We start from the raw sequence: 14,939 nt of genomic DNA on the forward strand, positions 1-14,939 counted from the left end.
GTATATAATATATAATTATATATTATATTTTTATTATATTAATAAATATATAATTATATAATCAAGCTAAAATATATAATTATATATAAATACTGTATTTATATATCTTTATCAATATGAATATATAAAACAGTAGAGAGCTTCTTTGTCTTATTTTCTCTGCTCCAGTTTTCTTACAGGTATAAGACTAAAGATATAAACACTTCTTGCTGGTTTTAGTGGATGGTGACTAAGAATGTAAAATATAAGGACCTTGTCATTACACATGGTGTATGTAGGAAAAGATGTTTTTACTGTATTGTTACTAAATCATTAGTTTGTAGCCATTCTTTATAAACACAGTTTATATATTCTTCATCATGTTCTGAATCCTCTTTAATTACCTGCCAACTTCTTGCTATCTTTTATCTGTGGTTAGTTTAGGGTATTTTCATAAGTGCTTTACATAGTCATTTTATTTGATATTTAAAATTAATTTGTGTATTTGTTTCTAGGGTTATGTATATAACTTTGAAAGCAATTCCAAGTTTTATGTAATGCAGTGGATTTTGTCTTCTGGCTTCTAAATTTATTTTTCAAACAAACTCAATAACCCTGACATTTACTTTTCTTATTTATTTTATTTTTATTTTTTAATAGAGATGAGGTCTCATTTTGTTGTCCAGGCTGGTCTCTAACTATTGGCCTCAAGTAACCCTCCCACCTTGGTCTCCCAAAGTGCTGGGATTACAGGCATGAGCCACTGTGCCTGGCCAACCCTGACATTTAGATTGCTATGGAAATACGAGTTAGAATGGAATAAATATAAACTAGGAAAGCACTCATTTGAAAGTTATAAATATTGAATGTATAAAAAACCTATTATTTTATCTGAATTAAATGCTTTCTAGTGATTAACTTCAGAAATTATCAAAACAAAATTCATGATATAAAAGATGTTTCAATAATAATTTAAATAACTTATAATTTTTAAATTATTTTTAAATAATATTTTTAAAAACTATTTCCAGTTTTTATTCTCACATTTACTTCCTTACTGGAATCAAGGAAAGTGATTAGTATAAAATCCTTTATTGCCAACTTTTATCTAATCACAGATACATTAACCAAATGGTAAGAGTTTTGTATGTACTCAATGTTCATTCTAAATAATTACCTAAAAAATAATCTTTTGTATAAATTGCATTTGAGAAGAGTGTAAAATGTGTTTTCTAACATTAGTTTGATTGTTGATATCCACTATAAGGTTAATCCTTTCAAATTCAAATTACCCAAGGACAAATCCTTCATGGAAAACAATTGTACCTTATATATAGTATTGAGTAGGGCTTCTGAATGGTGGCATAGTCAAGTCGATCAGAATATACTGATGCTTAGTTAAATGTACCACTACAACTAATGTACTTAAGAATGAGAGGGAGTCTGCATCTTCATGCAGTACAGAATCATTCTTCTGGAAATAGGTATCCTGCAGTATCAGCCACCGGAAACATCACTGTGCCTTCAATTATAGTTATAAAATGGTGTGTGTGTCAGAAGAATAGCAGTCCTAGAGTGCATGTGTTTGTATCATTTCTCACACTCTGGCTTTTGTATGGTATATTAGTTTCCTACCCAGTACTCTGAGCTCCTTGTGACAGAACCTGTCTCTTTTCCATAGTAGTCGCTACAGGCCTTCCCTGAGACATGTGCTGAGCACAGATTTGCTCTTACTCTTCTCATTAGTACCAGTAGGCTTTTATTACCCAAGGGAAGATTTTTGGTCATAGAAGAAATATTACAAGTGTCTACTTTAGTGCTTAAAGTTATGAATCTTAAGCTTTATTTTTGTTTTATTTTTAATATTTGATTTATTTTAAGCCATATTTTTACTTGAAGCCTGTTTTTAATCAGTATACAGATCTTATTTGTAATTGCACTAACTTTGAAAACTAAGTCGTTTTCACTTTATTTTGTTTTTATAAATCTGACAGAATTCTCCCATTTGTACATTTAATCAGTCAAGTTTCCTTAAAACATATCAACTGATGACAAAATAGTAAATTTTATTCTCTCAAAGTCATCCTAATTAGACAGATTTGTGATCCTGACAAATATAATCTTTTCAACACCTAGCAACTTTTTTAATCTAATAAATCACTTTATAAATGCAGATTAAGTATTATGTTAAAATTAAGTATTGTAAACATTCTAAATAAATACACACAAAATTGCATAGTGATTTCAAAAGTTCTTACTACTTTTGCATAAACTAAACTTATTGAAAATTACACTTATTTTTAGCTGTCACACACATGGGGATTCAAATTTGCTCACCTAAACAGAATCCCTACCCTACTGAAAAGTCAAGACTATGGCAGGTGCTACCAGTAAAAGAAACCCTGGCTCAAAGGCACAGGATTGGACTCACTTTCCAGAATTTAGCTGCCAGCAGCTCTGGGGTGGACATTGTGGTATTACTAATTCACCTGAGTCAGGCTTTTTTTTTTTTCTTTGAGATGGAGTCTCACACTGTTGCCCAGGCTCGAGTGCAGTGGCAAGATCTCAGCTTACTGCAACCTCTGCCTCCTGGGTTCAAGCGATTCTCCTACCTCAGCCTCCCAAGTAGCTGGGATTACAGGCACATGCCACCATGCCCAGCGCCCAGCTGATTTTTGTGTTTTTAGTAGAGATGGGGCCTCACCACATTGGCCATGTTGGTCTCGGACTTCTGTCGAACTCCTCGGGTAAATCTGTGTTTCAGTGATTGTGAAATTCTCATACCTGTTATGTCTTGAATAAGTCACGTGAGCTCGTTGTGTTAAATGCTTAAATCAGTTTGTATCTTTCTTTTTGTCAGCCCCCTAACCATTTTTTTGTACATCATCTTGTTCTTGACATCTTGTATTTCTTTTTAGTTGATATTTGACTCTCCTAAAGGTAACATTGCATCAATTTCAGTATGTAACTTCTCCTGTAATTGGTATTGGAAACCAGTACCAGCCCTAACTCACCGGCCACTTCGAAGAGTGCTCATTTATATCCTCCATAATTCAGATGGCTTCCACTTATTCTAAAATACTCTTGTTCTCCTTTGGAAACTCAGTTTTGTGTAATGTGTGTTTGCGTTTTTGAACTGCTGAAGAAAATGAAGTTTAGGATGGTAAAATATACAACTTAGGTAAACATTTGTTTTGAATTCCAGCCATTTAGAAGTGATCATAACATCTGTGCCTTCACTGAAAATCCTACAAGCAACAGTGTAAGAAATATCTAATGTTCTAAAATAGGGCCATAGTATGAATTTACAGAGAACAAATGCCATGGAATGAAGGATAAAACTATGCTGTGACTGTAGTTTCATGCTACTTTTTGTAGCATGCAAAAGTCTTCCTACCTTGTATTAATAGTTACTCTTAATTTACCATTTTCAAAGTATAGATGCCATAAATGAGACTTGAAAAGGAAAGCTTGTCACCTTTATGAAAAAACATCGAATAAAAAAATGAAATATTGGTCAATTACAGGATATTGAATTTACAAATACTTTTCTGGTTGTAAAATATGCTGCAATATCCGTGAAATTGTAAGACTTCGGGAATGAATTATTTTTGTAGTAGTAATATCTATCATCAATATTAAACATGCCATTCAATTAAGATTAGCACTAAACTAGTCCTCAATCACATGCCATTCAATTAAGATTAGCACTAAACTAGTCCTCAAGCCATGCCACTGGGGACGTTTTGTAAAAAGTAGCTCACCCATATGTTTTCCACAGTTCTGCCATTTGAATACATCTTTCAAAGGAACAAATTACATTTTGTGACATACCTTTCCTGCCCCAAGGCCTCCATCTTGGGACCAGTCATTTACAGAGGGAAAAGCAATTAACATTTCTTCTAGGCTTTCTTTCTCTGACATTCTCTATTGATGCCCTGAGCCTTGTCCCCATTCAAACATGAGTTTTGTGTGATGGCTTCTGGGCTGGTCCTTCAACCCTGGGTCTGGAGAAAGTGAGCACTGTGAAAGAAAAGGCACTTAGATCTCATTCTCTCAAGCAGTCAGTTCAAAAATATTCCATTGTGCACCTACTCTGCTCCAGTACTGCGAGTAAGAAAAAGGAAGTTCTTTTCCATTGACGTTTCTGCTAATAAAAGTCAATATTTATATGTGTAATGACAAAGTCACCTAACATTCAGTCGTTATACAAAATTGAAGGGATTGGAACAGAAGATAATCTTGAAGTTTCCCAACAGCTCTAAATTTCTGCTTGTATGTTTCAGTAACTTTCCTCAAGTGTACCTGTGTATCTATTCTCCACAGCAATAAGCTTTCTTCTCCTTCTCGTTCTATGCAGTTGCCATCTGTTATGAGTGTTCTTGAGCTTCATATTGTGGTTTAGATAGTTTGGTTCTGGAAGTTCTCAGATGTCCCTAGGTTATCATCCTCCTTCTTTACCATATAATCCCCTGATCTTTGATCAGTTACTGTTTTGTTTTTATCACAGAGACCCAGGAAGATGTCATAGCTCAAGAGCTCTTCATGGGCAGAGCAGAATGAAAGAACAATTTGGGCCAGGGCTATGGAGAGTTAACTGCTCATCCTTAAGGTCCAGTAGGTGTCACGAACACTGATAAATGTAGTAATGTATTTTTTTTGTTTCAGTTAACATATAGCATGATATTAGTTATCTGTGATAAGGGACCTTTTAATCTGAAACAGGAGATCAGCAAAGTGAATTGAAAATTAAAGACAAATGTTGCTTTGTTTTGTCAACCCTCAGAATGTACTGTAAGGTCAAGTAGATTACATCTGTAAGGACATACTAGGTTTTGAATTGCTAGGAAATTGAAGGTACAAGGACTTTTGCTTTGTTAGCTCTGTGGAAGACTATTCTTTTTCCTTTCCTCATGGCTGTTTGAATTCTGTTGAGATTAATAGTTTTTGTGCTGCTAAACTGTCTTATGGAAACTTTCTTTAGGTTTCAATAAAAGCTTTATCCCTGAACAGTTCACAGAGGGGAAAAAAAGGTTTAGACTTAACTTTTGATTGAATATATTAAGTTGATTAAGTTAGTCTGTCTTCTGCTTCTACCCTCACCCATGAAGGCCAAGTATCATTAATGTTATAGAATCCTAATTCTCATATTACAGGATTTGATAGTAGTTGTATTCTGGGTATCCCTCTGCTTCTCTCTACAATGGAGGAGATACAGGGCTGGGGTAGGGCTTGGGACTGGGAAAGTGTTCACAAATGTAGCTCATGTAAGCTAATAAACTCTAACCCTTATAGAACCCATCAGAGAAGGTACTTGAGCAATCCTGTTACAAACCAGTAACTAGCAAGCCATCAATCAATAAGCATATATTGGCTGCCTGCTCTGGGCCAAGCATTGAGCCCAAATCAGCAATCCATATTTCTCCTGTGTAGGATACTTATCCTCCTCTCTGTGCTGTTGCCCCAGAGGTACCTTGTCCTCCACTGCAGGAGAATTATCATTAATTATCAGCCTTTTTAATGGTGCAATTTGATAGTAATATCCCTTTCCATCGACATTTGAACACAAAAGAGTTCCCAGGTGTTTTTGATTTTTTGTTTTTTTGGTTTGTTTTTTGGATGTTAAAAGGATACGTTTTAGTTGAATTCTCATGAGCACTGATGCATTAAGTATAGTAACCCCTTCTTGGCTTTGGAAAACTACTCATTTTCCATTACAGAATGTGTTTGCCGCTGACTTCCCTCAGAAATGACAATCCTTGTGACTACATCATCCACAGTCATTGGAAGACAAGCTGTTTTAGCCATCTTTTCCTCTTCTCAGACCTCAGAAGAAATTGCTGGGTGCTCAAGTGAAGGCGCTGTCTATAGTTGATGGTTGTTTGCAAAGCAGCCATCAACAGGCACTGCCACTGCTGCTCTTTGCTGCCTTTGTTATGTGAATTGACTAGTCAGTAGTCAAAAGGGATGTATTCCAGTTAAGGGAGGAAAAGTTAATTGTGTGGGATTGCCTTTATTTCAGTGAGTTTTCCCACAGTGAATTAAGTTATACACAACTAAATCAGAACTGGCCAGGTTATGCTTAGTAATAGATGATCCTCAAGTCTCAGAGGCTGATGACAATATAGGTTCATTTCTTCTTTATAGTACATGTCCATATATAGGTCAGCAGTGGCTCTCAACATTGTTTTCACTCTGGAACTTGAGTTGATAGAGAAGCTTCCCTTTGTGTCATTGCTGATCCTGTGACAAGGGAAAAAGAAAATTGCAAGCCATATACTGGCTCTTAGTGGCTGCTGGGTAAAGACACATGTCACTTCTGTTCATATTTCATTGTTAGTGTGTATCACATGACCAAGCCTGGCTTCAAGGGTGCTGAGAAATATAATCTTCTTGCAGGGAGGGACAACAGATAATGGGTAAACAGTAATTTCAGTCTGCTATAGTCTGTTTAGCTCTAGTGAGAGGATATGTTTTTTCGTTATATTTATTGGAGTATAATGAGCACATAGGGACATTTCTTAATATCCAACTTACTAGTTTTTCAGTGACTAGGTTCACAGGGCCTGCCTGGTTTATGCCTGATCTTTGTCTGTTTGAAGAAACAGATCATTGCTCTATCCACGAATATTTTAAAAATAAGTGACAAAGTAATACATGCCTGTTCAAAAAACAACAATTGTGGCTGACAGTCCCTCAAGCCCCAGTGATTTTAGCCCTGTGGGAAGAATGCCTTATTCACAAAATTTACATATGTAGAGATTTGCATTCTTCTCTAGTCAATAATAAGGATAATGATAAGAGCCAATACATAAAGTACTTACTATATTCTAAGCATACACTATTCTAGGAGCTTTGCAAATGTTAACTTACTTCATCTTTAAACAGTGCTATGAATAAGATACTATTATCTTTATTGTGTAGGAGAGGAAACTGAGGCACAGAGATCAAAACCATGCCTAGTAACAGAGCTAACAAGTGGAAGAGTAACTACTGCCCCTCTCATCTAATTAGAACTAATGACTGGCTTCTTTTATAATTTCTTCTTATGTTTTCCTTCGTATAGCAGTGACGTGTAGACAGGAGCAGATAGAAAAAAAAAAAAAAACCTAGCATTGAATTCATCTTGTTCCATTGTTAGGCACTCTTCCGTTTGTCTTCATCTTACTGCAGCTGTTTAACTTAGGTATTGTTACTTCCCTCATTTTATAAATGAAGGAACTTGTTTATAAAATAATAGGCACATTTCCCCTACCTCAGACATACAGCAGTGATACTAGAGCTGAAAATTGGCCTTAGGTTTTCCTGGCTTTAAACAAAGCTGGACACTATCTCTGCACCATGAAAGTACTCTTTCAGTCAAAGCATAGGATGGTCAAAGGAAACAAAAATTCATGGTTATTTTTGCCAACACAGTATATTCTTCCACATCTCTGAATTGATTGATAATGTTGTATTTACTCACATGACGGGAGCTAAGTACAGGATCCATGGAATATGTCAGAACGGCAGCATCCGTAGAATAACCCTGCAGTTAGACTGACTCTCAGTAAGATTTCATTCTACGTGATGAGCTTGTGATATCAGTTTATTAGAAAAGACTGGAATATTGCTGCCAAATATCCCGGTATACTTTGAGGTACAGCCTGGTTATTACCTATTTTTCTCAAGATGAGTACTTAAGAGAGAAATTCTGTTTTATGTCACAACTATCTTCATTCTTTTTTGTTGAAAGGAAGTTCTATTGAAATTTTTAAAAAATGGTTGTCTTTTTCTCTTAATATATGTTTTTATTGAAAAGTGGAACAATGTGACCTCTAGTAGCAAACATTTTAAATGTCGGGAACTTGCAGTTTTAATTGATGTAAAAATGCTAGTGTCTTATTTTTACCTAGGGTTACGTTTTTTTGGTTTCGGTTTTTGTTGTTGTCCTTAAAACTGAAAATTAAATGATTCCTCACTTTTCCATCTTACCTGTCTCCTATATTCAAAAAGTATTTAAAAATATCTGAATGCTTAGTGTTATGCTGGGCATTTTGGGGTTATTGGAAGCAAGCAGTCTCTCTTTGGTGTCCAAGAAAAGCTTCACTCTCATGTAGGTAGGTCATCAGCTGCGCTCTAATGAGATGCCATGGCCATTCATTTTTGTGTTGAGTTCACTGAAAGTATTCACTGAGTTCTGTTCTCTTGATCTAGGACACTGGAGACAAAGAAATAAATGAGCCACTTCCCATTGATGGCAATATTTATTTTAGTTTTGATGTTTTTGTTTCTAGAGTTTTGAAGTTCTTTTTAGAGTACTAAACACAAACACACACACATACACACACACACACACACACACAAACATATATATATTTTTTTCAAAATGTCAAATAATCCCAAAATGCCTAGTGAATTAAAAATGACAATTTCTAACTTCTGCCCTCTTTCTCCTTACCAGTAGTTTGCATATACATTTGTGGAGTTTTTTCTTAGGAAAATAGAAACAGTCATACATACCCTCAAATTTTTACATTTTGAGAAAATAGGCCTTATTGTCCTGTCGATTACTTTTGTCACCTAACAACACATAATAAATACCTCTTCATGGTAGTACCTCTAGTTCCATTGTTAGGCACAGCTTTTTCACGCCTTTCTGTCAATCAATTCAGCTCCATTGGCTTGCTGTGCCTAGAATTTTTTTCAGTTTGTAGTTTGTTGCTGTTACCCTTTCTTGATTTTTATCATAATTTTTTTGATTTTTTTTTTTGTCTGGGGGTCTATTCTGAGTTACAAGAATGTATTTAATCTACTGTCTTTAAATGGAAGTTAGTTTTAAATTTGTATTGGTTTGAATTCTCCTCATTATTTGAGAATATTTTAAAAATCATGTCTCTACCACATGTGATGAAAATTTGTATCATAGTTCAAAAAAATTTCAGTTTTTCCTCTGGGTGTTGGTATTTTTTAAATAAATACTTTCTCTTTAAATAAGTAATCTAATTTGATCTGGCCCCAAAACCCTTTAAAAAAATTAGAATTGATCCAAAGAAAATCTAGCCAAAAAACAATGAAAATAAATTGCAATTTCGTAATCCTAGGACCTTTTGGGGATGTTTAGTGACTGACAATGCATGTTTTGAATTATTTTAAATATGGTAGCAAAATGAAAAATAGAACATGAAGCGTAGAATCAGATCCGAGTTAGAATCCGGACTCTAGAGCTTAAAACTGAGAGCAGTGGAGGTTTTCAGCAACCCAGGGAATCATCTTAAGACTGCAGAGCCTTTTCTTTACCTCATAATGTTTTGAGAATCAAGGGAAAGGATATGTGAAAGGCTTTATAATACAAGTTTCAATACATAATAAGGGTTTATTCTTACTGCATTTGCTCCTATCATCTGAAAGAAAACACGTAGTAAAGGAGTAATGCTATTTTTAGAAAAAGTGGATAAGATCATTGTAATATACTTTCTGTGAAGGATCTTAGCAGGTTGATACAATAGCTGTGAGGGTGAAGTTCCTTGCTCTACTTCTACCCCAAAATAAAAAGTCAGCCTCTAACCAAAATATTTGGAAGACTCAGGAAAAAACCTCTCTACTGTTGAGTCATAAAGGCCCAGTGAACAGAGCCAACTGAAGGGGGAATGTGAGTTCAGCGTAAACACCTAATGCGATTTCTCTCTTATTTTCAGTGTATTTGAATGAAGCAGGGTTCAACTTTGTGAGAAAATGCATTCAAGCTGTGGAAACAAGAGGTCAGTGTTGCCTGATCGGTATAGCATTCCTGTCATATGTCTCATTCTTACCTAGAAAACTCTCAGAGTAGATGAATCATTGAAGATGTATTTGGTCATTAACGTGGATTATTTTTAAGAGCGATATAAATGTATGTATCAGTATACAAATAGCTATACCTTGAGCTTCAGTTTACTAAAAATCATGCTTTAGGCATACTTCTTTTTTAGATTTTTTTCCTAATACAGCCTCACTGTACTTCTTATTGATAAACCCTGCATTATTTATTACTGCAAGCACTTCTTTGATTTTTTTTTTCCCAAGCATTAAGGAGGTAAGATTCTTAAGGAGCTTGTCTTCACTCCCTTCCTTCCTTATATTCTTTCTTTTACTGATTTGTCACTGCCACAGTTTTGGTACCTTTCTTCATTTTAATCATGACCTCTGTCTTGAAGTCCACTCCAGTTAAACGTTAAACTCACTTCCAGGAAAATTTGGCTAAAGCAAAATTCATATTGGGCTTTGGAGTTCTATAAACTTATATTTAAATTTTAAGTGCTGCCACATCAACATTCTGAGAAGTAGTTACCTTGAATTCTCTGAATCTGTTCCTCATCTCTAAAATGAAGATATAAATGCCATAGGACTTTTCAACATGCAGGAGACTCCATGACTCTGAAGAAATAGAACATGAGTAATATTGATCATCCCTTCCCATCTCCATTGCTTTTTTATATTCAAATAATGGTGAATAGACAGCTACACTTTTCTACTTTGAAGATCTTCAAAGACTTTCAAATCACTGTTCAGTGTCTGCTCTGAGAAATATAAGTCTGATGGGTATTTCCAGGATAGCTTTGCTAAAGTTAGACAGTGAAATTGGATAAGTAGCTTTCAAATTTTGTTAAGCATATATCTGAGTTTTTAACATTCTGTACTTGCCAAGCTGTATCTCAAGCCATTTTCTTGTGATTTTCCTTCCCATTAGGTATCACCATTTTAGGACTCTACCGAATAGGAGGAGTGAACTCCAAAGTTCAAAAACTCATGAATACCACATTTTGTAAGTTTTGGATGAAGCAACTTACATAATTTTTGTGTTCTTATAGGTAATCTAAAGTATAGGCTTCTTTGACTAGTGCTTGTCTAGGCTTCTTTGACTAGTGCTTGTCTTTGAATATTTTCCAATAATATTTAAAGTTCATATTGTATTCAGTTTTTAATGTTTATTTATAATAGATGAACAATGAGAATTTGAGGGGGCATTTTTATAATACTGTATTTTTTTCTCCCAAGTGTCCCTTGGTAAGCTAGAGATACAATAAGATGCATGGATGCTAGCTAGAGTCATTTGGAATCCTAGCTCAGCCACTTACAGGTTTTGTGACCTTGAGTAATTTGCTTAACGTCTTTGTGTCTCAGCCTCCTCATTTATAAAAATAGGGATAATAATGGTACCTGCCTCTTAAAAGTTGTGAGGATTGAATATGTTCATCTTCATAAAGCACTTAGAAGCATGCTAGGCACGTGGTAAGTGCTCTGTCATGTTAACAGTTAGCAATAATTTCATTTGGGAGACTTATTTCATAAGATATATCTTTGAGGTTTAGTGTCAGCTTTTTATCAATTCACACAAACAACAGTACTAACGTTAACTCTTGGCATTCTAAGAAATGAATACTTCTCTCTTTTGACCTACTTATGTTTGTGCCCATTTTTCATACTTGCATAAGAAATACTTTGAACTGCACAATTTAAACACCTTGTTTTATTCTTTCCAGCTCCTAAATCCCCTCCTGATATTGATATTGATATTGAACTGTGGGACAATAAGACAATAACGAGTGGGCTGAAAAACTACCTCAGGTGAGGAGGGTTTAACTCCTGGTACTCTGGATGCAATCTCTGACTCACCCCTTGAGTAGTAACCACGTGACTTCATGGAGCCTGTGTCTAGAAGCTTCACTCGGTAGCTCAGTTTCCTCACATAAGGTGAAATAGCATGACATGGTAACATTTACATTTAGTGTTCTCGAACTTGTACTTGATTTTTTCAATAATAATTTAAAAGGCTATGTAATATTTTGAGTACTGAATTGGTATTTGTTGTCCCATATGTATATGAGATTTTTATATACTTTTTTAAATAACAAATTGGAATGGAAAGTTGTGTTGTTTTTGTTTTGTTTTTTAACTATTGTTCTCATATTTGTTCCTCTGGTAAGGTAATTCTGATACTGGGAGACTCCCAGTCTCCCTTCTTAATACAGTCATGGAAAGAAATACTAAGTACTTAATACAGTCATGGAAAGAAGTACATTGGTGTCTTCGAGGTCTGTGTTTTAGGTCTCTCTGTGGCCCCACTACGGGAACTTTATCATACTGCCAAATCACCCAATTCTTCTATTTACTTATTTATGTATTATTTTATTTTTAATTGATGAATAACAGTCACCTAATTCTTAAAGAAACATTTAAAGTTTAGGGGAGAATAAAAGATACTGCTATTCTAACATGTGCTTCACTTCTCTGTTGTAGGTGCCTTGCAGAACCACTGATGACTTACAAGTTGCACAAAGATTTTATCATTGCTGTTAGTAAGTATACTTGCATCACATACACATTATAATTGATGTAGTTTTATGCTGCCGTACTTAGGCGTATATTACTAGTATCAGCTAGTGAAGATTTTTTTCAAGTATTGCTTAAAAAGTTGTTAATCTGGGCCGGGTGCAGTGGCTCACACCTGTAATTCCAGCACTTTGGGAGGCCGAGGCTGGCAGATCACCTGAGGTCGGGAGTTTGAGACCAGCCTGACCAACATGGAGAAACCCTGTCTCTACTAAAAATACAAAATTAGCTGGGCATGGTGGCGCATGCCTGTAATCCCAGCTGCTCGGGAAGCTGAGGCAGGAGGATCGCTTGAACCCAGGAGGCAGAGGTTGTGGTGAGTCGAGATCGCGCCATTGCACTCCAGCCCAGGCAACAAGAGTGAAACGCCATCTCAAATTAAAAAAAAAAAAAGTTGTTAATCTGGTGTTTAGTAATTTATAATGTGGTTTAGAAGCCAATAAGAAATTGCAGAATTGACTGAAATATTTTGACACTTAGTAAGACCTCATTGGGTAAGTGTGGTGATTATAAAGAACCATGAGAAATTATTCTTCTAATTTCATTTTATTTGAATGACAAATATCAGTTTCTTGTAAGAGCAACTAAGCAGGACTCTAAATATGTACTGACAATTATGTCCCTGCACATGCTCATGTGCTGTATTCCTCAATCTGGAGATGACTCAAATATTTTTGGCAGACAGCAGGTGCTTCCATCAATCCCCTCTCCTTCGTATTTTATTTGCAATGATCACATTTATGTCATTTGTTTAGATCTGTGATTGCTATCATGTGATATGAATAGATAGATCAATTTAAAATATTAGCAGGAAGAGTTGACACATGTTATCTGAGAAGTTAGTAACGTGTATTTGTAAACCATTGACACTGAAGTGCCAGGTACCATCTGAGCCCATCACAACAACTTGTAACAATTAAGAGCTGGCATTTCATTGTTAAGATGTATGAGGTGTGACTACAACCAGATTATTTTTCACAATCCAAGAAAGAAATTAATTGCGTTAGTTTATTTGCACACATTGTAATGTCACAGGAAATGTGTGCTGATAAAAGTGTCAGATAAAGTTGAATGACCTTGGTTTTCAATCCAGTGTTTATGACTAACCACATGATCTCATATAAATCTACACTATTTAGTTTTCTCTTGAAGCTCTCCACTCTACCTCCTCTTCATAGAAATCTTTGTAAGACATACAGGACCAGAGAAAATATATAATCTGACCTCTCATCCTATGAACTAGGAAATCAGGACCCAAAGGGGGCAAGTAACATGTACAATGACACTAATAAATTCATGGCAAAATGAGGGCTGCAAGCCAGTTTTCCGTTCTGTTTACTCTTAACCCAGAACCCTTTCTTAACAGAAATTTTGCTTTATAACAGAGGAAATTTGAGCTACTTGGCTAAAATGGCTCAATGAGCTTATTGTTTTAGTCATGCTTTTGGTCACAAGTTTTTTCTCCATTTGCTTCTGTGGCGTATGATGATTGTATTATTATAATGATATTCATGACCATGATATTTAAAATTTCTTATATATCTTATATATAAGAACTCATCTTTTGTCTGGACCTAACATAGCCATATTTACTAGATGTTAAGTTAAGAAAATTAGGTTATTTGGTTTCAAGCAGCAAAAGTCCAGCTCAGTATAAAGAAGAAGTTATTCAGATCCTAAGAGATATTTCAGTGAATTCCTCGGCAGAACAGAGGTTAGGGTTTCCATGAGCCTGCAACCAGGAACTGCCAACTTGGGATTTGACATTTCTCTACTCACTCTTTCTGGAGGATCTCTCATCTTTGTTGTCTACTGTATTTCTATCATTCTCACTTTCCTTCCCAGTCAGATTTTCTTGGAGTACATTTGGTCACTTCAGCCCTGATTTTACATTATCTGCCTTTTCACATCTGCAGAAACATCAGATTTTTGATGTCTCCATTCCATTTGCTAGGTTAGGCGTCATGTTTAGCCTGAGCCAGGCTCTCTCCTCACTCCATGTCTAAATAGCTGCGTCCAGATGAAATGGTAGTCCCATAATGTGAATCCTATGATTCAAAGTACTTTCTGGAGAAAGAATTTGGTACAGTGGGCAATCACCCCAGAACTTATTTGCTGCAGTAAGAGAATGTTAAATGAAGCTTTCTTGTTCTGAAATGTTAGACATTTCTCTAGCAGACATGTCAACATCTTAGCTTTGACTTGACAGACGACACTTGCCATAGATGATTTCTTACATTTTACATTTACCATTGTCATTATGGGCTAAAAATCTATTGGGCTTGTGTTTATGTAATAATGCTAACATTTCAGAACAGCCCTTCTGTATGGTCTTTATATTTGTAAGATAAGGAGAGGAATCTGGGGCTTCATCTGGTCACACTGGGTTGAATCTCTAGGAGCTTTCTGTGGGTGTATTACCACACTGCTATGAAGAAATATCCAAGACTCAGTAATTTATAAGAAAAAGAGGTTTAATTGACTCACAGTTCTGCATGGCTGGGAAGGACTCGGGAAGCTGACAATCATGGCGGAAGGTGCCTCCTCACATGGCGGCAGGAGAGAGAAGTGCTGAGGACAGGGGGAAAAGCCCCGTATAAAACCATCAG

General features: G+C 35.6%; 1 protein-coding gene across 2 annotated transcripts in view; it reads left to right on the forward strand.

The window, feature by feature from the left end:
- Positions 1-14,939, forward strand: part of ARHGAP42 (Rho GTPase activating protein 42) — a 315,580-nt gene that overhangs the window by 268,773 nt on the left and 31,868 nt on the right. For both annotated transcript variants that reach the window (XM_054438876.2, XM_063671373.1), the window contains exons 13-16: positions 9,657-9,719; positions 10,688-10,762; positions 11,481-11,565; positions 12,238-12,296. In XM_054438876.2, coding sequence (XP_054294851.1) covers positions 9,657-9,719; positions 10,688-10,762; positions 11,481-11,565; positions 12,238-12,296 — 282 coding nt within the window. The remainder of the gene's footprint in view (positions 1-9,656; positions 9,720-10,687; positions 10,763-11,480; positions 11,566-12,237; positions 12,297-14,939) is intronic.

This window comes from Pongo pygmaeus, chromosome 9 (genome assembly GCF_028885625.2).
Source record: "Pongo pygmaeus isolate AG05252 chromosome 9, NHGRI_mPonPyg2-v2.0_pri, whole genome shotgun sequence".
Lineage (NCBI taxonomy): Eukaryota > Metazoa > Chordata > Mammalia > Primates > Hominidae > Pongo > Pongo pygmaeus.